The sequence below is a fragment of the Magallana gigas genome, chromosome 3, assembly GCF_963853765.1.
Source record: "Magallana gigas chromosome 3, xbMagGiga1.1, whole genome shotgun sequence".
In the NCBI taxonomy this organism is placed as follows: domain Eukaryota; kingdom Metazoa; phylum Mollusca; class Bivalvia; order Ostreida; family Ostreidae; genus Magallana; species Magallana gigas.
Genome location: NC_088855.1, coordinates 42,975,104 through 42,992,926, shown reverse-complemented (window position 1 = coordinate 42,992,926; position 17,823 = coordinate 42,975,104). Strand labels below are relative to the sequence as shown.

The 17,823-nt window shown below is 33.0% G+C and overlaps 3 protein-coding genes across 7 annotated transcripts in view; 1 reads left to right on the top strand and 2 right to left on the bottom strand.

The window, feature by feature from the left end:
* The window catches only part of LOC105336028 (alanine--tRNA ligase, cytoplasmic), a 609,144-nt gene that overhangs the window by 567,780 nt on the left and 23,541 nt on the right, over positions 1–17,823 (top strand). The gene's annotated exons all lie outside the window — the stretch shown is intronic.
* Positions 1–17,823, bottom strand: part of LOC105336030 (adenylate cyclase type 2) — a 36,160-nt gene that overhangs the window by 11,481 nt on the left and 6,856 nt on the right. For all 5 annotated transcript variants that reach the window (XM_020070533.3, XM_011440198.4, XM_020070534.3 and 2 more), the window contains exons 4-11: positions 16,867–17,223; positions 16,173–16,322; positions 11,051–11,178; positions 8,696–8,807; positions 8,232–8,359; positions 5,393–5,551; positions 4,567–4,705; positions 3,389–3,538 (exon numbers count right to left, since the gene is read on the bottom strand). In XM_020070533.3, coding sequence (XP_019926092.3) covers positions 3,389–3,538; positions 4,567–4,705; positions 5,393–5,551; positions 8,232–8,359; positions 8,696–8,807; positions 11,051–11,178; positions 16,173–16,322; positions 16,867–17,223 — 1,323 coding nt within the window. The remainder of the gene's footprint in view (positions 1–3,388; positions 3,539–4,566; positions 4,706–5,392; positions 5,552–8,231; positions 8,360–8,695; positions 8,808–11,050; positions 11,179–16,172; positions 16,323–16,866; positions 17,224–17,823) is intronic.
* LOC105336027 (large ribosomal subunit protein mL52) overlaps positions 13,468–17,823 on the bottom strand; it is a 31,377-nt gene continuing 27,021 nt past the window's right edge. The window contains exon 6 of the mRNA XM_066079927.1: positions 13,468–13,477. The gene's annotated coding sequence lies outside the window, so the exon portion shown is untranslated. The remainder of the gene's footprint in view (positions 13,478–17,823) is intronic.

Genomic DNA, 17,823 nt, shown 5'->3' with positions numbered 1-17,823 from the left:
ATATATATATATATATATATATATATATATATATATATATATATATATATATATGGTTTTCAGTTATTCCAGCTATTTTAAGTCTGAGAAGATGTTCCACAAACAAAAGATCAGATACAGAATTTCTACATCTCTAAGTTTCTACCTATTCTTGAGGGCCTTCTTCTACACTGTAATAAGGAAACCTAGAGAATTATTCATCATCATCATCATCATCATCATCACAAATATACTGTAGATAGGGTTATTTTCACCCTGTTTTATTTCGCCCTTTTTCACTTGCAAACGGTTTTGCGTCGTCTTGTAATCGCCCAAAGTTGTGAATAAAGAAAGAAAGTTTGAGACATGGGAATTTGCCCAGTTTTAAATTTGACCGCTGACAACGAAGGCCAAAGGGGCAACCAAAAAAACAAAACGGGGGGAAATATTTCCCGGTATACAGTATTTTAACAGGAATTATTGAATCAGGGACCTAATGTTCAATGCAGAGAAAGTAATAAGTTCTGACTATCATTAACCACTAGTTTCCAATAATAGGTGATTTAACTTCATACCTACCTGTAATATGCAGAAGTCGGGCGAGGCAATTTACTTTGCAAGCAAGACTATATACCCCTACCCTTAATTACTTTTTATACTGACATGCCAGGTGATACAGTAAAATATTGAAGGACAGATTTAATAATAAGATTTATATGTTCTTTTTCCTAATATATTGCTAAAAAAATTGTAAATGCATAATCAACATTTCCGAAAATCTTATAACATGGACATATGTAGGGATAGCATCTTTTTAGAACAGTCTGGAAAAACTTGATTACCATCCTATCAACACACAAAACAACAGCTTGGAATTATCAAACATTGATTATTCTTAATAGAAACTTCAATAGTTCAGAAAAAAAAATTATGTTTGCGATGCAGAGACTGCAGCAAGCAAAGTACAATATATCTGTGTTGAAAGCTTTCAGGCTTCAACTAGTCTGGAGACGGTAATACATTGTATGAATAAATCTCTTATGAAATAAACAAACTGTTATAATTTTCGTAATACGCATTTAGCTATATTACTGCTCCCAACATCGCAGATGTCAAAGTCTACGTTTTGATGCTGTTCACATGCAGAGAGATGTGACCTCTTTAATCATTAATTGTAAAAGATATGCAATTTTTCCAGGGCAAATCAGTTCTTTCCCATTATTTTCCAATCAAAGTTTCTAGTTATAGCAATTCTCAATACATGTTCTTAGTTCATTAAATTCGTGTTGTGATTTAACATGAATACATCCATGCATTTGGGAGTTACAACTACATTGGGACACAGAAGGTCTCCAACAATTCAATCCAATCATTTCTATTCTATCGCCCATACTGTACTCCCAAGCTAATCACATTTTATATGTTCCTGACCCATCATCACTATTTTCAAGACAGGGCAATGCCCTATGATGACCTGCTTTGCCATTTAGTGTTTCCATCACAGCCAAGTACTTATGACAATGTATGATGACAAGCAGCCAGCAAACTCCAGCCCTACAGCAACTATGGTATCCAATGATTAATTTTCAATCCAACGACTCTAAAGCTAATGGATATCAAGATTAAGAAAATAGAAAGGCCCCTAAATATTTCTTTTTCTTTTTATGTTAAATTGGATAAAATTATAACTATAAACCTCTCAAAAACTAATAACTCTTATTACATCAAGTTCCATATTGATCAGGACGATCCATCAATGACCAAAAACTTTCAATTTCTGGTCCACTCTGATTTACATCATCTAGTCTCCTCTAATTAAATTCATGAACTGTATTAACTACTGTACACATCAATGTACCAAAAGTACTGCAAGGAGGTTTATAACTCCCATACTCATCACCCAGATTGAGTCAAAGCACTGATTCTCTTTTGAATGTCTATAAGCTCCATATGCTAATTATATCAACTTTAATTTATAGCTACTAGTATTTGGTATTTTAAAATTTGGTAATCATAGAAATATTCAGAAAAGATTCATTTGAATATAAACATGAAGATTGATTAACAATACTTATAGCTGCAGATCTGTAGCTCCTGGTCTAAAAAAATTCAGATGGACAGCCTCCCATAGTAATAAACTGCAAGTTTTTGACTAATTAATCTTATTTCCAAACACATTCTGTAGAAATATGATTCCAAAACTTTACTACAGATATCCTCGTTTTACTTGTCTTTGTTATTCTTTTAAAACCATCACCAGTCCTGTAAAGTGAAGTGGTGCAGTTTGTTTGCATGAAAAAATGGCCACTCTTGATCTCGATGTCCATCTAACATATTTCTTTTTCCAAGGTTGGTTAGCGTATTTGGGAGAAAGTCTGAGGCAAGTAAAGAGATGATATCAGTAATAAATTGTCTAAAGAATTTAATGGTACTTAATTTTTCCACAAAATTTGTGTGTGAATAAGGTTAGTCCAAAACTAGCAAAAGTTTAAATGTGCTGTAAATTGCATTTTTTTTTATTATTGGAAGCACTGTTGCTCCCTGGTCGTCCAACTGAAGTTTTTTCTGACTGGGAGCTACAGACCTGCAGCTACAGTAATCCATTTTTTTTCCATTATCTGTATACTTTTAATAAGATATTCACATTCATCTCAATGCTTTTAGAGCTGTACATTGAATTCTTTTTGAGGAGCTGACTAGTAAATGTTCAGACTATGACTCAGAGGAACTCTACATTATTCCATTATGGATTTTAGAACCACTTGGACAAGAGCTTGGACTTTCGGTAGACATATCACAACAATATGACCTAGGCTTTTCTATTTCGTTGCAGCAAGATTTGTCTGGCTTTTTAGCTAAGACTACGCAATCTATGCATATTGCACTCGAAACAAGCGTCATTTTTGACTTGCTTTGATGCAAGAAATAGACAGTCAATACTGTATACAGGGTTATTTTCGCCCCGTGTTATTTTCGCCTTCTACACTTGCACATGGTTTCGCCCCGCCTTAAATTCGCTCAGACACGATTGTGTACTAAACAGATACCTTGGAACATAATTGGTATTTGCCCCGTCTTAAATTCGCTTCCTGACAACGAGGTCGAAAGGGGCGAAAATAAAACGGGGGCGAATATTTCCCTATATACAGTATGTCCTACCAAAATTCCAAGGTCTTGTTAAAATAGTTCTATTTCCATCTGTAAATATAATGATAGAGCAAATTCCAACAAACCCTTTCATCCCAATACTACTTTAATGACTTCTACTGAAAGATTCAGGGTTGGTAAAATCAATTCCAGCCTATACAATACACATTATATCTCCATTTCACAGGATATATATAATATAACAATAATACACCTTGTATGGGTCAATATCCTTAGACCAAAGGTTACCATGGTTACTTACGGTGACACTCAGCAGCTTGGTTGCCATGGGACTGACATGGAGGGTGGCAAATGGTTTGTCTACATTCCAGTTCTCCAGGTACTTGGTGACTCGGAGTGAGGCTCGCAGGCTGCTCTCATAGCGCGAGCGAATGGTTCTGTTTTCATCAAACTGAAATGACAATAAATGCTGGGTTAATACTAAAAAATATTTTACAATTAAAAAAAACAATTTTCATTGATACAATCAACACCAAGGATATTAAAATATACGATTCATACACTCAAAACGCCAGTTTTTGAAGCAAGGAGAAAGGAAACAGTAATGTATAAATCAGTATAAGAGAGCATTAAAATTCTATTTTCAGTCTTTTCCTAAATGCACACTTCTGTATCAGTGTCAAACATTTTTTTTTTTCAAATTATTTTAAAAATCTCATATTTTTAGTCACAAGGTAACTTGATTGATTGTTTGGCACCATATTAATTGATCCAGTGTATGCACCTGTACTAAGGTGTGTCCAGGTATTAATATCTGAATTGTTTTGGTTAAGTTTTATTATCCTCTCTGCATGATAAAGTATATAAAACACTTCATAATGAACGTAATTTTAGAACTTGCATGAGAGAAACACTCAATAAGATATCTGGCTACATGCATCTAAATTTATCAAGGGAGGAGTTTCAATTGTTAAATTTGATGCAGACAATACCCCCAAAACATGACTATGTCTAAAAATTAAGAAATACTTTAATTATGAACTATATAAGCATTTAGAGATGTAATATGTCTAATGTAATGGAATCAAGGGTCCATGAGCTGCACTAATTCCTTTTTAATTATTTGGTGTAAATATTGATCATCATATTTTTAGGTCTTAAGAGAAATGTTTTCCAACCCGATCATTATCCTCTTTATGATTTAATTATCTGCAATAAAGTCAGAAATACTCGGATACCGGTAGAAGTATTTAATTTTCTCCTTCAAAATTCTATGAGCAAGCTAAATTTTTCACATATTAACCTATTCATGCAAACTGCACAAATTTATAAATTATTTCACAATCCGAATTATTTCCAGCTACAATTATTGAATAAAATTAAGCGTGTTTCCATCCCAAGTATCCCATTTGACCTTGACTGGCAGAAAAGTTCGCTCAGAACAACGTACTAAATGTTAATGAAATATGATCAGGCTACCTTTCGGACTTTCGGTTTGATTAGGAAGGTTTCGATATTATGATCTGCTAAGTAGGCATCTCTCATGTGACCAGCTCCCGGCTCTACCTCAAACTGATTGGATAGGAATTCCAAGGTGCTTTTTGTGATGTGCACTTTGCTAAAACAAATCAATGAATCCACTGTTTATCGGGAGATGAAAATAAGACTACAATAATGTGGATCATTAAAAAGATCTAATTGACAGTGTTCATATACATCATCTGCATCTCCTAAATTTATTCAATAAAACATTAGGTAAATATAATTACTAAATTCAATACAACAGGAAGTAAATTAACACTTTCTGATCCCCTATATCAGCATCTTAAATGATAAAAACTTGATTTGATCGTAAGAAAATGTAATCTTATCACTAGAAATAGAAATCCAATTAACTGGATAATCTGAATTCATTTTCTATATCCCTGATGAAGTCTAATTCTAGATTGCTTCCCCCTGAAAATCCAATAAAAATTATTAATTATCAAGAATATAGGCACAAAGGAAATTGCAGGTGATCTACTTGGAGCAAGATTTGCAAGAAAATAAATCCTCTGCTTAAAATAAGTATCGATCGTAAATGTATTACATATGGCTGTGTTTTCTATTTAGTGGTTTTGGCAAAAAGACACTTCCATCAAATCAAGAATGTTGCTTATGTCATGCATATATGTACCATGAGTAAATAGGTACATGCAGAAAAGCACTAAATCAAATTTATGCTAACTATCTGTAAAATCAATTTCCGCTGAATATACATGTGGTACACCTTAAAAATAATTAAATTTACAGAAAAATTCCTTACCCAGGAACTCCTCCGGATTCTAGATGATTAGCGATGGTGACGTCGTCTGACCAGACATCGTACTGCCATTTACAGAGCCCTAGGACCCCGCTGAGGACCATTCCACTGTGTACCCCGATCCTCATGTCTACATCTACACCTGTAGCTTCCCTCACCTCTCTAAAATAATAATTAGAACTCCAAATTAAAGATTTCACATTCGCAAAATGCATGAATCCCTGATATGGTTCTTGATGACTTTTTAAATACACTTAGAAAATTGATTTCCCTAACCTCTCTAAAAAGATAAGAACTCCATATTAAAGACATAGAATTCACAAAATGCATGAACCCCTGGTACTGTTCTTGTTGACTTTTTAAATAAAATAAGAAAATTGATTGTCACCCTCAGGAACTATATAATATATTGATCATATTGATATTGGTAAATCACAAAAATATATAGCATTACATTAGTGTAGAAAAAAGTATTCTTCAAAAGCTAAGGAGATGGCCAAGAGTTAAAGAAAATAACAAAAAGAAAGATAAAAATATATCAGGAGCATAAAATTATCAAATGATCTTAATAATAACTGCATGCACATACTGGGAGACATGCATACAAAAGGAGATGAACAATACGTATGTCACTCCATGGGTACCTGCATTTCAAAATGAGCTTTGTATGAAAATGCAGATCATCTTCCAACAAAGGTTTTTAACACTTGGAGCTTTTAAAAAATTTAGTATATTAAAAAAAAATCAATTTTTGACATTTTTTTCCATTGAGATATGTGTCACAATTGAGATGTGTCACAACCATGCAATCTCAAAGTCTTTTATTGCCATAAAGGTAATATTGTATTTCATTTTGCATCATAAAAGATTAACAGACATTTGTGTACAATGTCTCTGTATCTACTGAAGCTAAGTGATTCAGAATTAGAAACCTTTATGAGCATACTGCATTAAACATGACAGGGATAATCCCAACGCATCATTAATAATCAATCCTCAACAAGAAAGCCAAACAACTTCTGTTTCCTCATTAATATCAGATTACCGTAAAACATCTATCAAAACCCTCTATATGAGCAGATTAAACATTTCTTTTGCATATCAGTTGACAAGGTTTTCCAAACTGCCTTGAGACAAACTTCCTGAATAACCAAAAAAGTTCAATTATCAACAAAAGACTTTAATAAGATTCATATTTTTATTTGATATCTGAATGTCCATGTTAAAAATGCTGATTAAGTCGATGTTTTGCAAAGCTGGTAAAGATCTTAGTTACACAAGCTTTCATAAAAATCTACACAATTATTTATTCCTTTGTATTTATAACTACCGGTTCGTGTGGCCTTCTAACATCTTATTGGAGGTACTAATTTACATGTGCAGGTATCAGACAGTGTGGTGTATAACTAAACTTATCTTTATATTTTGATTCCGAACAAGTATATACATTCATTTTTTGTAATAAATGTATTTGAATAACAACAAATTTTTTTTTTACTGATATACATTTTTTAAAACCGATTTTTTTTGGGGGGGGCATTTGCAATAATACCACATAAAACATTTAACTCATGCAAGTATTCAAAAGTGTCTCATAGAAAAATCCAGTTAAGGCAGTTGTAAAAGATATGTTCTTAAAATTTGCAAAAGTGACAAACAAAACTTTATAATAAACCATAGACCAAAAAAGCCTTAAAAAAAAAAATAAATGCTTTCCTCTTTTGTTAATCACTTGGATAGAAAATCTGACCATGTGAAAATCTTAAAAAAAAATAGGTTATAATTAAATCAAGAGTAACAATACTGGTATAATTAGATTTGAGCAATTAACATGGAGAGTTTGAAAGTATATTTCGACATTCAATTTCTTAAGTTTATAACTGCTCATGCATGTTAGAAAGGAAAAATCCACTAAAACTGATCGATCACATTTTGGCACTAAATAACTACAATTGTTTTTACGTAGATGAAGAAACTGGTAGTGTGAAATCTAACATCAACTATTAGGCAGCAATGTTACCATTTAACCCATTACTCAGATCATGGTCATGAAGAGGCATCAAAGACAGGTCAATTCAAAAAGGCTATTAATTAACTAGTGGGAAATGAAGATCAAAACGAGCAACTCTGAGGACCATCAATGCCAAATCTAGTGGACTACTTAGTCGATTATTGCAGCGCTTTATCTCTCAAACCGATCCAACTCCATTTGGGCAATACCACAGAGAGATTGGGAATAAGCATCATCTATCTGCATTTCCAGGTCTTTTTTTCCTAATTTATGCTCCAAACATTTAGCTCAAAGACACTCATGATTGTATGAACTCTGAGACTGCAAAAATATTGCTGATCTTTCAACATCTTGCATCGGCAAATAACACAAAACAAATGTTCATAATACTGCAAATTCAATCAAGAAGTCTCATTAAAATTTCCAGTTTGAAAGAGTATAGTCAACTGATGCCCTGCTGCAGACTCCTTCAACTGGACATGTCCATAATTTAAAAAAAAGCTTGGAAGATAAAACAAAAGGTCCATGGGCCACATTGCTCACTTGAACAACAATAGGCATGATAAAATCAGCTCAGGTGAGCTAAAAAGGAGCACACTGACATTATCAATAATATTTATAACATTTTTGCATTCATTTTGTCATAGTTGGGGTTTGGATCCCCGTTGAATTACCTCTTAGCACCACTCAAACAGATCCCTATATAAACAAGTACATTTAAAGGATGGTATGGGTTTGGATTGGTTATTTACCTGATGGTGTCAATCATGCACAGCTCCATACCTCGTGCCACAATTAATGCAATGGTTGTGATTCAGATTAGGAATTTACCTGATTGCGTCGATCATGCGTAGCCCCATATTAACACAATTAATGGCATGGTTGGGGTTAGGGTTGGGTAGTCCTGACACACAGTAGTAGCAATCACCCAGGATCTTTATTCTCATACACTGATTTTTCTGGAGAGAAAAGTAAATGCAATTCAATATACCTATATCAGACACCAAACATAATCCTATTATTACATCAAAGATTAGATAAACATTATCTGCAACCAAGAAAAACTTTATTCATACATCAAGTTCTATCCAGTAAAATAGAGTCATAAACACTGAGACTAAATGTTTTTCATAATAATGATGATGTTAATATCTTTATCTATCTGGATGCCATAATGGTAGAAACAAATAAAAGACCAGTTTGGACAAATAACCATGATTTATTAGGCATACATGGTAATCAAAAATAGCATTAGAATCATGGTAAAAATCACACATTAAGTATGTTATCGGTACCTTTGCTAGTTGGTCAAAACGACCAAAGAGTTCATTTAACATCTTGACCAGTTCCTCTGCAGTGCATTCAGCAGCCAAAGGGGTAAAGTTCACAATGTCTGCATACAAAATACTGAAATAAAGAAAGAAGTCAATATTTTTTTTTATTTTCAATTACAATACCTGCAGTAAAGCATGATATATATGTGATGGATGAATAAAAAGGTTTAAGCAAAGGACTATGTGTGTTATTATGCATTTTTTGCCCCCAAAATTAGTTTTATAACGAGCTTTAAAAATAAGGCGGAAGATAGTTATAAAATCATATTAAAAATAAAGGTGTAAAAGGTTATCACCACAGTGATGTCATAATGTAGAAATGACATCATGAAGATTGCCTTTTTCTGATAAACCAATGTTTTGTAGCAAAATGTGAGTGTTTTCTGATGGTTTTTTGACTGGGAAACATCGAGCGCAGGCTTGCTCAAGTACCATTTTTTAGTATAATGTGTATAATTATCTGAAGAAAAACATATTTTAGAACTGTACTTGAGCAGACCTGCGCTCTATATTTCCGAATGCAAAATATAAAGCAAAAATGAGAATATTGTCATTTGTTTGCAAATTTGCAGGAATAAGGTCATTTGGGTGACGTCGTAGGTACACAGCGAATTAGAAATGATGACTAAAATCAAGATTAAAGTGATAGGCGTCCACTGTACAATGATTTTTAAAGATTTTATTTTCATACGATACTATTCAATAATTATTTAAAACTGGGGGCAGATATTTGACCATACCGCACATAGTCCTTTGTGGAACCTAAGGAGCGCATGTTTGAGTAACATGCCAATTAATGGTGAAGGCTGGGTTCCACCCATATCACATGCGGTATACAACTATACCAAAACAAACAGTTTTTACAGGCATAAATGAAAACTTCACAAAGAACAAGGAGCGTGCAAGGCGTTGTATATCCCCCACTCGGAGCAATGAAGACAAAAGAATTTCAATTCAAGTTAGAATATTAATTTTTGACTTGTATGCATTGTTTTCATTATAAATTTCACAATGGAAGTCAATATTGTGATTTCATTCTATTACCACGACAGGTATAGGTTTCCAAATTAATCTGTACATAGCTTTTTGCCTAAATCTTGAACCATTCACTGTTCTTAATTGCAAAATTAGGTATGAATGGCTCCTGACTCCATCCTAAAAGTACTTTCATTTAAATGATTAGTTTATATTGATTTTTATTATTGATTTATTAAAATGGAGTCTAGACCCATAATGGGTCAAATTTGTGATTTTCACCAAAAACGTTTTACTTTATTAATAATTGTCAAAGAGTTAAATTTATTCACATGTACTCTAGTGTGTCAACATAGCTCACTATGATAAGCAGAGGCTCGTAGTCCATCCTTCTCCATGGAGAGGGTGTTCGAATCGTATAGACGGCATTTTATTTTTAATTCATTTGCTTTTAAGTAAAACATGTTTTGCTTTTTTATTGGATTTTTATGAAAAAAAAAATATCTAATACCATATATATTATAACAACAATTACGTAATGTTCAAAATCTGTACACATAATGTCGGATAAAAATAGTGCTAGCATTGATATGAGATCATGCTGTAATACTTAGAAAGCATCAAATAAAACAAAGGAGATGAGTAGCAAGTGCATGTATTATTGTATATCATGTATTTGTCAGAGAATGCAGTTCTATATTTTACATGTACATGTACTGATGCACAGTTTCAAATATAAAGATTTGTTCATATGCCATTTCAAAATCCTGGGTACGGGGGATCAGGCCTTGTACGCTCTTGTCCTTTTCAAAAAGTTTTATCATCTTGCAATTTCTTCTACTATCTTTCTAGAAGCATTGTAAGAAGGTGCATTGCAAAAATTGAATTCCATTTGAAAGTCAGAAAATTAAGATTTTGCAGTAAATTATATGAAAACTTGTTTGAAAAACAGTACAAAAAGAAAACAGCGGTATCAGTAATCATTAGAGATAACTTCAATTTACAGATTGAGAAAGATAATTATTAACATGAATTTGCTAAAAAATGAAATCAAATGCAGACATGATCTACCCCAGAAAATTAATTTTTAGCGCTCTCCTTGACATGAGTGTGGGGGTCTTCATATTTTTCCTTGGACATTTTTTCTTAATTACTTATTATCTGAATATTAAAGGTAAACATGTCATATTATTTCACACTGTAACTCATGACTATAGGAATCGGCCTTCTGGAAGTCACTAGCTTTTAAACAATTCATGTAAGGAAGTCATTATCTGAAAGGACACCTTTGACCAACTGGGAGAAGCAGGTAAATAAACCTGTAAATCAGCGGACACTTACCTGACATCCGAGTGCTGCTGAACATAAAGGTCGTGGAATGGAGAGGTCTGGCTGTTTCTCATCTTCTTACTTAGGTCCTTAATCTCCTCCACCAAGTCATTGGGAATACAACTGTTTAACAGTTCCTCCTGCAAAGGACAAAAACAATTTGAAAATATTTTTGTATTTCAAAAGCCCTAAACATTTATTATACATTACAGTGCAGAAATAACATTTTAAAGCTAGGGCCAGCTTTTAAGTAAGTGTTGTTTCCATCATGTTAAACTTTTTCAAAATATTTGCATCTGTGAATTGTAACTTAACCCCCATCCTTCACACTCTTTTATTTATTTCAAGTTACATTTATATGTATAACACATCACAAAATAACAATTACATTAAATTTGTTTGTGGCATGCTTTTAGGTCAATCACCTGACTGGGGAACAAAAGGTTACAAGTTCAAAACAGAGCTATAATAATTCTTCTATTGGAAAATCATACTACTATACATTTTTACAGAAGATTTTCTCCCAAAATGTAAGATGCTTTTGGCTCTTCCTAGTTCATTCACTTGTATATAAATTGAATTTTTTAATTTACAGTATTAACAAAGATATATGTCATAAAAATCAGCTTTTAAAAACCTCGTATGTTTATACAGTTGAACTTCGATATCTCGAACACTGATATCTCGAATACAATGGATATATGTTTAAGTGATTTGTAAGTCCCAACCAATTATTTTTTAAGTATTTTACCCTCAATATCTCGAATACTCAGATAGTTCGAAGTGTTTAAACAGTCCCATCTAGTTCGAGATAACGATGTTTGACTACCGGTACATACATCATCAAAAGGACTTAAAATAATGAGGGAATAAAGATACCATCCACTGTTTTAAAATATACTTTTGTTGTCAACAAATATATCTTCTTTTTTACAATGAATTTATTCATATGTTCTTTTAAATGTTTAACAATTTTAGTGCATAATTAACATTTTATTGATATACAGTCAAACTTCGTTATCTGGAACTATATGATATGGGACTGTTTAAAAACTTCGAGATATCAGAGTTTTCGATATATCAAGGGTTTTAAATTTTGTTTAAAAAAAAGGGGTTTGGTACATACAAATTACTTCGACATATCCATTGTATTCGAGATATCATTATATTGTATATCGAATATCAAAGTTCAACTGTATCTCCTACTGAAATGTCTGAGTACTGGTGAATATCCAGGGCTGCATTTTACAAAAGAACCTTCGACAAAGTCGTAAATATTTACTGTCTCATAAAAATTAAATGATCTTTAAAAAACAAAATTGACGTAAAACCATTGGTATACAAATATTTCAATTCCCATAATTATATTTTCCTGCCATAAGAATAAATCATTGATTAGTTAGTGATTAATTAGCAAGTTATTTTGTAAAACACAGCTCAGATCTTGTTTTGGTAATACATTTACGCACAATGTTTCATTTACCCAGACATGGGAGTCTTTATCATCTATTCATAATTGATATATCAATATTTGGGACAAACGCAGAAACAGAACTAGGGAAATTAATCTTGATCTAAGTGTTGATCATCCGCCTGTTTACCAGGTATTCATTTTCATTTCCAGTACAGGTATATATTAATTTTCACATCAGGAAAGCAACTGATCATTGTCCAACAATAAATTTAAGGAATTTTAGAGGGCTGGATGATTTTGGCCATTTAGACTACCGATATATAAATCTCCTTACGCTAAAAAAATCTGTATACATACAGATAAAGGAAAGCATTCAAATTTTAAAGCTTAAATATTTGGAATTTTATCTACTAAATAAAAGTTAATGGCCAAAATTAAAATAAATAGTGTGAAGGTTGATTTGATGGGTAAATTGCTGTTATTCCAGTGTCCTTAAGCTAATACATGTACAGCTAATAATGACTATTTTCAATCAAATTCTTTAATAGTTTCATGCAAATTTACACCTGTATCGATCAGTCATCTCATAAATTAAAGAATCAGAGCCCAAACTCCATTCCTTGATCAAAACATGACATAATGAATCACTAAATCCTTAAATCAAATTAATCATAAATGTTACCTTTTGACTGTCCAGCAAACAACAATTAAACCAAATATGATAGATGGGGTTTTTTGTGTGCATCTTAACTGTATCATAAAAAGATTAAGCATATCTTAAATCAATTATAAATTCTGACCCGGGGCGCTTAAATAAAACTAGTAATTAACTGATTTGAAATATTGTACCTGAACATTGATCTAATAGCCTTCCTATTATATACCCTGAAAACATTTGACAAATACATGTATATGGCAATTAAAACCTTATTCTATGATCACATATAAGCTTTGTTGAACCTTTCAAAAAATTAACTATACTATAAAAAAGCATTGAATCTACAGAACTAAAGATAGTCCAATGAGTAAATAATTACACTAATCTTTAATTTGATTAATACAATCCACATCCAAAGAGAGATTCTAACTATATGTATATACAGAAAAAAAATAAGATAATATTTTATACATTAAACTACACCTTTTAAACATAACTTTTTATTAGACTTCCAGGACACTTTAAACTCATGCTTATTTGTATATAGTCAGTCGTGTTATAAGAGCAGAAAAGTTTTGTTGGTGGACCCTGAATTGAACTTGGAACCCCTGTCTCTATGTGCTCTACCACTGAGCTATTCAGGCCAATATGCACTGCCCAGTGAAATAGCCCAAAGAAACCACTCAATCATGAAAAAATCAAAAATGGGGGGGGGGGGGGGGGGGTTACAAAAATAAATAATAAATTAACTATATCACTGGTAGCTGCAGGTCTGTAGCTCCCGGTCTGAAAAAATTTGGATGGACGACCTGGGAGCTACAGTGCCCCCAATAGTAAAAATTTGCAATTTACGGTGCACAAAAACGTGCACTAGTTTTGGACTAATTAACCTTATTTTTACACAAATTCTGTGGAAAACATTAGTACCATTAAATTCTTCAGTCAATTTACTACTGATATCCGTACTTTACTTGTCTCAAACTTTCTCTTAAACAAGCTAACCAACCTCAGAAATTGAAGAATGTTATTTTCACGTCAAGATCAAGAGTCGCCATTTTTACATGTAAACAAGCTGCACCACTTCAAATAACGGGGCTGGTGATGGTGTTTAAAAGACAATCAGAGGCAAGTAAAGTGACGATATCTGTAGTAAAGTGTCCAAGGAATTTTTTGGAATCAAATATATGTATAGAATGTGTTCGGAAATGAGGTTAATCAGTCCAAAACTAGTGCAAATTTTTGTGCGCCGTAAATTGCAGACTTTTAGTATAGGAGGCACTGTAGCTCCCAGGTCGTCCATCTGAATTTTTTCAGACCAGGAGCTACAGACCTGCAACTATATCACTGGTTACTAGTTAAGTATCACTAACTAATGTTGTGTTTTTGATGAGACATATAGCAGTTTGACAGTACATTTCATACATCATGCAATGCCTGCGAGTCTAACACAGTTTTTATTAATCATATTTGCTGCTAGGGGGGTGTGATGTGATTCATCTCTGAACTCAACCCCAGCTGGTGTTTATAAAAAAAAAAATTGTATATACACAATAAACTCCATCATAAATTATAAGTAATGGGATAAACAAGCTTATTCCCTTGTTATGGTAGTAAAAACCATTGCTTTATTCGATGGTACATAAAAAGATGACACTCTCCAGGCAATATGAGGGAGGCTGACATTTCAACTAAGAACAAAGGAAAATTTTAGTCCATTTATCCAAAATAAAAAATTTGCTGCATTAGTTCTTCAGCCAGACAGATTTTTATTGATGAGAGAAAAGCAATAATAGGAGATATTGATGCTGATAATCCTTTATAAGAAGAATTACTGTTGGCAGTTCTCACTATCAGGAAGTTTCAATGACATTTTAGTATATCCATTACATTCACCAATAGTCTTGATGAAATAAAATTTGTCTATAAAAGTTATATCGCACTTCAATACTTAGAGTGCTTAGTAGAATGCATTAAAGTGTATGTGGTTGGGTTAGAGAGGGGGAGAGAGGCATAAAAGTATATGTAGGTGGGTTGGAGAGGGGAAGGGGAGGCATACAAGTGTATGTGGTTGGGTTGGAGAGGGGGAGAGAGGCATAAAAGTGTGTGTGGGTTGGTTTGAGAGGGGGGAGGGGAAGCAAAAAGTGTATGTGGGTGGGTTGGAGAGGGGTGGGGAGGCATAAAAGTGTATGTGGGTGGGTACGAGAGGGGGAGGGGAAGGGGAAGAATCCCCTGAATGTAGCACACCTGTTTAAGTGAGGTTTCTCTGTTTGACCTCTTCTCCCCAATAATTACCTTTAGTCTGATGCAGATAGGATCTAGCATTAGAATGACCTTTAGCTAAGATGGCGAGATTGGAACTAAGGGCCATTTGGACAATTTAATCAGTGTGGATATTGCGCCTAAGAGAAAACATACACCACATTTCAAAATAAAGCCGATAGTTTTAAAGCTCTAATTCCTCATCTATAGAACTCCTACCTAAAGTACCGGTATGTTAGTATTATGGAACTGAGTCTTCTGTTGGATAAAGAGTTTTGCAAAAGAATGAAACAATAGCTTTTGGCAGCTAGCAGTAAGAAATTGGTTTTATCGTTAACTCTATTGATCTCTGAATGAATTTGCAATATATATATGCAATTTTATTTGAATGACCATATAGTGCTAAATTAAGGAAATATGAACCTATTTCATGTTTCACATCCTTATTTTCTTAAGTGCATGAATTTGCAATATTAATTAACACTAGACTTTAAATCAATTACCAGTGTTAAATGTGCATTACCATTTGAATTCAAATGCACACCAACTTCACACTGACAATACTAAATGAATTAAATGTAACATATACGATGATCACTTATGAATGAAGTAAAAATTCTGCCCTAGCTATCAATTTAGAGCTCTTAAGTTTTGACTCTGTGTAGAACGTACAACATTCATTAAGCAGCCTTATGTTAATAAACTGTGATCCTGAAGACAATTCAAGACACACTCTCCTGTGTCCCTGGGTCACGTCATACTAGACTGCGGTTTGATTTACAGAAGCTGTATGTAAACCTTACCTGCTGTTTTTTCTCTCGTTCTAGTTTAAACATGGATTGAATGTAATTGCGGGCTTCCAGAAATGTTCTTCTGTGCGTAAGATCAGTTAGGTACTTGTGGTACATTCCACTGATGTTGGCACATACTAATATCACAAAGTTACTCATCAGCTGTAGGAAAATACAAAATCAGTTTTAAAGACATTGAAATCAAAATTCAGCTATCTATTTATCAATTAAATTAATTTAAGTTCTTGAAAGGTTTACTAGTATTCATAGCCATATAATTTGGTAAAGAAGTGATCACTGTAAATGCAACAAGAAATAAGACATCCTCAATGAAAGGATTTTTTTCTGTTGAACTGGGTTAATAAAAGACAGTTATCGAAGCAGATTAATTTCAGATACCCAGATGTCACATTCCACATCATACACAGCTAGATGATTAGGTAAGCACATGAAACAAATTGCATTTAAAATTTACTAACCCACACTCTGAGGTTTTCACATGTATTATTTTCAAAATTGTGAATTAAAGGGATGCTTCCATATGGAAAGGAGAATTCCATATTCTTAATTCTTTGAGGGTATATCCTCAATTTGACACATGCATGAAATGTTCATTTTTCGAATTGATCAAGTCAACGACTCTTTCAAACACTCTGTTTTGATATATTGGCCCCAGTATCATCTGAATAGAGTAAAAAAAACTTACCTGTCCTACTAGAAATTTCTTGTCTTCTGCTATAACTCCTGAAGAAATCAGCTGCAGAACAACAGTCAAAGCTCCCAGTACAAGGGACCAGCACTTAGAGAGCGGTAACATGGTATAACACACAAAAATGGTGTAAAACACGACCACCATGTCGTCCGTCGGCCGTCTGTTGTAGGACGGCACATTGAAATATAAATTGAGCAACACAAGAAGGAATATCCAGTAGGAAATTGAAATACTGGTCGGATAATGACAGTAGAATTTACTCCGCACCACAAATCCAAAAAACAAACAGTTTCCAGCAATTCCCGAGGATAAGATTGCTACATGTGAGATAAATTCTGTACTCGTTGTGTCCTGTAATGAAGGGAGATAATGCAAATAATTAAGGCAGATTGGTAACGAGTCTTGCAAATTATGCTTATCTGCTGTTTAACTGACTTAATTGTATTTGATTGTTATTTTCTAATTTCATGTATGTTATTCTAATCATTCCTTTTCAAAACCATAGATAACCTTTTAGGCTATCCATAAAAAGCCATCGAAATCTTTTGGATCGATAACACTCAATTTTGATTCAAATTTTTGTCCAGTTTAAAATTTGTTTGGGGAAAACATTCTCTTAAGAAAATGTAAATCAGTATAATTAACAGGCTTACCGTAATCATAATGATTTATATTTTGGAAATGTAATCTTATTAATTATTTACATGTTATTTAAAATTTGGATAACAAAGTGCCAAGGACATGCAATTTTGCTTTGTTAGAAGCAAAATTTCTTCTATCCGTCAAGATTACCTCAACATGTAATAGTCATGGGAAATGATAATCACTACCGTGTATAAGCATCAATTCATTATAAGAGTGTTTGATATAACCGTGTTTTACTGTAATTAGAAATGATTTACAAACACACTTGATAAAATAATAAGATAATTTATTAATATTTCTTTTATT